The 5,049-nt window shown below is 43.3% G+C and overlaps 1 protein-coding gene across 5 annotated transcripts in view; it reads left to right on the top strand.

The window, feature by feature from the left end:
- Positions 1-4,593, top strand: part of BCOR (BCL6 corepressor) — a 134,618-nt gene extending 130,025 nt beyond the window's left edge. For all 5 annotated transcript variants that reach the window (XM_011942197.1, XM_011942187.1, XM_011942170.1 and 2 more), the window contains 4 exons: positions 648-793; positions 1,817-1,894; positions 2,110-2,266; positions 3,435-4,593. In XM_011942197.1, the coding sequence (XP_011797587.1) occupies positions 648-793; positions 1,817-1,894; positions 2,110-2,266; positions 3,435-3,726 (673 nt within the window). In that variant the 3' untranslated portion in view covers positions 3,727-4,593. The remainder of the gene's footprint in view (positions 1-647; positions 794-1,816; positions 1,895-2,109; positions 2,267-3,434) is intronic.
- Positions 4,594-5,049: the final 456 nt, after the last annotated feature.

Raw genomic sequence — 5,049 nt, 5'->3', positions numbered from 1 at the left:
AAAAAAAAAAAAAAAAAAGATAGGGTTTGCAGTTGGTCAGTGGCTCTCTTGCCTGTAATCCCAGCACTTCAGAGGCCAAGGCAGAAGGATCACTTGAGCCTAGGAGTTCAAGACCGGCCTGGAAAACGTAGTAAGACCCCGTCCCTACAAAAAATAAAAACATTAACCAGGCGTGGTAGCACGCGCCTATAGTCCCAGCTACTGAGGAGGCTGAGGCAGAAGGATCACTTGAGCCCAGGAGATTGAGGCTGCAGTGAGCCATGATCCACCCCACTGCACTCCAGCCTGGGCAATGGAGTGAGACCCTGTCCACCCCCGCCTCCCCACCCTCCTCTCCCCACCAAAAAAGATAGATTTGGGTTTGAGATTTAGGCCTGAAATAGTCTCTTCATCTGCCCTGTAAAGGGTTAGTCATCAAAATAACAGTGATTCATTGCTTGACCTTGAGCCAGTCACTGTAGCTCAGTTTCCCTATCTGTGCAGTGGCGGTGACTGTGCACACCTCTTGGATGAAATACTGTTCTTAGGAGGCTCAGTACACAAGGTACACATGCACCCAGCTTTGCCTGTTGCTGTTAAAGGAGACAACTGCTTTATAAGCAAGTGTGGCTTGTGCGAGCATAATTCTATTGCGCCTCTCTTCCTAGGCCTCTGCATGATGCTGTTGAGAATGATCACTTGGAAATTGTCCGACTACTTCTCTCTTACGGTGCTGACCCCACCTTGGCTACGTACTCAGGTAGAACCATCATGAAAATGACCCACAGCGAACTTATGGAAAAGTTCTTAACAGGTATGACAAAGTTCAAGAAATGGTCTTATTCAAAAATTAGATGGTAACTCGATACAATAGATGATTGGAATTTGACTAGGCAGAAATCACAAAGGCCAAAACTGTAAAGCTTGTAGGAGAGCAGCCGAGTGTTTGAACTTTTGTGTGGTTTGACTTTATTCTAGTGAAGCTAAGTCATCTATTCACCCTAATGTTTTAAAAGATTTCCTAAAGTTATTCTCATTTTCCACACACGCATTCTTAACTTAGGTATGGCTCATAGGATTACATCCTGAGTCTGGGAAAAATGACTCAAACCTTCCATACATGAAATTATTTGGACAGGTTTATGGTGTTAGGTCATCAGATAACCCATTACTTAAGCCCCGGGCATTACAAAATCCCTAAAGCAGAAGCACAAGGTTTTCATGAGTGTCAGGCACCTGCAGTTAAATTCCTTATCAGGCACTTCCTGCCAAAGAATGCCACTAACTCACTGGTGACCCGCCCTTGTTTACCTTAAATTACACTCACTTGTTGAAAGAAGCAGCTTAGTTTGGCTATCAAAGAAGAGATACATAACTAGGCTGGACACAGTTGGCTCACGCCTGTAATCCCAGCACTCTGGGAGACCTAGGCAGGCGGATCACCCAAGATCAGGAGTTCAAGACCAACCTGGCCAACATGGTAAAACCCTGTCTCTACTAAAAATACAAAAATTAGCTGGGCATGGTGGTCGTGGGCGCCTCTAGTCCCAGCTTGGGAGGCTGAGGCAGGAGAATCCCTTGAGCCCGGGAGGTGGAGGCTGCAGTGAGCCGAGATCGTGCCACTGCACTCTAGCCTGGGCAACAGAGACTCTGTCCAAAAAAAACAAAAAAGAGATATGTAAGTGTAATGCTACTTTATTTTACTGAGAAAGAGGAAGACAGGAAATGACCTGCCAGCCTGTCATGAATTTATAGGAAAAAATGCCACGTGGCTCTGCCATCATTTTGTTCTCGGCAGTAGGTTTTATCTTGTTTTTTTATTTTTCTCTCTCTCTAGATTATTTAAATGACCTACAGGGTCGCAGTGATGATGACACCAGTGGCACTTGGGACTTCTATGGCAGCTCTGTTTGTGGTAAGCTGCATTGTTTGCTCTAGTTCAGTAGGAGGTGAACAAGTTCAAGTCCATTTCTGTCTGGTATGGGTGAGGGAAAGCCGGTGGTGGACACTGGAAGCAGGACTCACTTGGGAAAGAATCTTGTTATTTAAAGTCCTTGTTGTTGTTGACAACCGTGGACATCGTGCTGTGTAGTTTACTGATTCCTTCCTCTCTTATTTGCCCTCCATTAGAACCAGACGATGAAAGTGGCTATGATGTTTTAGCCAACCCCCCAGGACCAGAAGACCAGGATGATGACGACGATGCCTATAGCGATGTGTTTGAATTTGAATTTTCAGAGACCCCCCTCTTACCATGTTATAACATCCAAGTATCTGTGGCTCAGGGGTGAGCATGGCTATCATGTGGTTGAAAACTAGCTGAGCTGCTCTTGAGGTGACAGGAGTTAGAAATGCCCTTTAAGCAGATGAGGGTGGGTGGGTGAGTGAACTCCTTAACTGTCTATGAACCTCACACAATGCAGTAGATATTTTCCAGAAAGGGTACACATCAGCTTCCTTATACCCAGTGTGGTGGGGGGTGGGGCACAGCATGGTATAAACCTGCCTTCATCACTAACACCAAGGCTTGTCACTCCCCAGAGAAGTGGGTGACTGGAACTTTATGGAAGGGTCAGCATCTCGAATACTTCAATCCTTAAGACACTTGGAGTGTCGCCCTAGGACTCCCTGCAACAGGCCACTGTAGAATGTTTTGAGATGTACTGGACTACACTGATAAAACACCTTGTGTAAGGTTAGGACAATCATTGTACATGACACTTAGGATATTGGTGTGTCATCAGATTTAGTTAATCCCCTCTGCCCCCTGTGGTTGAGCCCCTATATGCCAGTGACCAGTCACTTTGGCTGTACTTGTCAAGAGACTGCTCTGCTGTGTGTTGACAAAGCTGCTTGATGAGTAACATCCTCCTCAGCCCTGAAGCTATAAACATGTATGCCATTACAAACAGTGATGGAAATCACAAAAGTATGGTAGGTTGTATGCAAGGAATGTAATACTTTCCTTCTCCAAAGTGTCACTCCCAAAACAATGGAAGGATGGGAGTGGACATGCCTGAATGGAAAGGAGAGACAGCCTTGTGTGTTTATAATGCTGTTAGTGAGGGTCTGAAGAGAGAAGAGATCAAAAAAGTGGGGATACAGACTTACTCCCCCAGTGACTGTTGATAACAGGGCACTTGGATAGGCTTGACCCGAGTTGTGGTCACAGCTGAATGAGCAGGACTTTACCACCAGAAAGGGGAGAAATGGGGCTTATTCAGATGGTCCTCCCTAGATGGACAGATGAGTCCAGAGTTCCTACTGCTAGAAGTAGTTACTCTCCCTCACCTTAAAAAGGAATGGCGATCAGAGAGTAGGTATGGTGAGAAATGAGGGGTGGGAGCAGAATGAAAGGACATAGCTAGAGGCTGGTCCAGTCGGGCTGGTTGTTAATATTGGGAGCACTTTTCATTTTACTGGAAACTCAAAGCATTTTCCTTTCTGTTTTGTAGGCCACGAAACTGGCTACTGCTTTCGGATGTCCTTAAGAAATTGAAAATGTCCTCCCGCATATTTCGCTGCAATTTTCCAAACGTGGAAATTGTCACCATTGCAGAGGCAGAATTTTATCGGCAGGTTTCTGCAAGTCTCTTGTTCTCTTGCTCCAAAGACCTGGAAGCCTTCAACCCTGAAAGTAAGGAGCTGTTAGATCTGGTGGAATTCACGAACGAAATTCAGACTCTACTGGGCTCCTCTGTAGAGTGGCTGCACCCCAGTGATTTGGTCTCCGACAACTACTGGTGAGCAAGCCAGACCCACCGTGTACAGTGTGTTATAGTGTTAATCCTTGTGCATATGTGTCATAATACGACTATTTCTGTAAAGAAAGGACACTATTACATATGAAAATATCTCTTCTTTATATAAGAGAAATTACTCCAGTCAGAAGGACTTAGAAACATGTTTTTTTCCTTTTAAACTTTTAAGTCAGTTTTTATGAAGTTGTTATAATGTTTCTTTACTTTTCAATGCACACATGCTTTGGGATATGTTTGTTTTTACTTGGAACATTTGTTTCTTTTCTTTTTTAAGGAGAAAAAAAAATGAGTAAAAGGAGCTCCACATTTTGACTTAATTTCATACAAAGCTCTGATGACAGAGGCCATGACTGTGTAGAGTGGTCAGAACTGTGTGGTTGGTTTGAGGGAGCGAATTCGGGGAAGGCACTTGGTGATATAACTTTGTTTTGTTTACAGAGTACCTGCTCGGGTCAGGTAAATGCTATTGGATGTAATCCAGTAGTGTGTAATATAAATTCAAACCATATCCACACACAACAACTAATTGTATGAAACTTTTATATCCTAATTTAAAAGCTGTGAAATTAGTTTTCACGCATCAAACCGGATTGTTTATATGTTTAAACATTTTATGCTCTTATTTAAAGAAGACTTTGAGCTATTTTTTTCTGTACCCTGTAAAATATTGAAAACTAACATAATATGTTGAGGTTGCTCGGAAATGTACATAAAACTAAAATTTTCTGAATCGTGTGTTTATGTTTGAAATCTGTGTTTTAACTTTGTAAGTAAATTCTCTGCCTTTGTATTTATATTTTACAAAAATTTTCTTAAAAGGCAATAAAACTGTTGAGGAAAGGAGAAAATTGAAGTACCTTGTGTCCTATGTATTCCTAAAGCATTATTGTTGTCCCTGATTCTTCTTAAATGGTGCTGGTGATGTATTCCCTATAGGTAACTTTAGAGCAATTTATAGTCTCCAGAAACCAAAGCGGACTGGAGGGTTTTGGAGGAGTTATACTCAGAATATAATTTGGAGTCCTATTCTGAAAGCCCAATTCTTGGACATATTTCCTGTCTCTTAGAACCTTCTCTTTCCTGTCTCCTTTGATGCTTACGGAGGCTTTTGCATTGCCTTTGGCCTTGACCTATTTTTTTTTTTTTTTTTTTTTTTTTTTTTGGGAGACGGAGTCTAGCTCTGTCACCCAGGCTGGAGTGCAGTGGCGCGATCTCGGCTCACTGCAAACTCCGCTTCCCGGGTTTACGCCATTCTCCTGCCTCAGCCTCCCGAGTAGCTGGGACTACAGGCGCCCGCCATCTCGCCCGG

Source organism: Colobus angolensis, unplaced genomic scaffold (genome assembly GCF_000951035.1).
Source record: "Colobus angolensis palliatus isolate OR3802 unplaced genomic scaffold, Cang.pa_1.0 Scaffold103, whole genome shotgun sequence".
Taxonomy (NCBI): Eukaryota; Metazoa; Chordata; class Mammalia; order Primates; family Cercopithecidae; genus Colobus; species Colobus angolensis.
The sequence above is the reverse complement of the archived record's forward strand: the minus strand, read 5'-3'. Positions and strand labels throughout refer to the sequence as shown.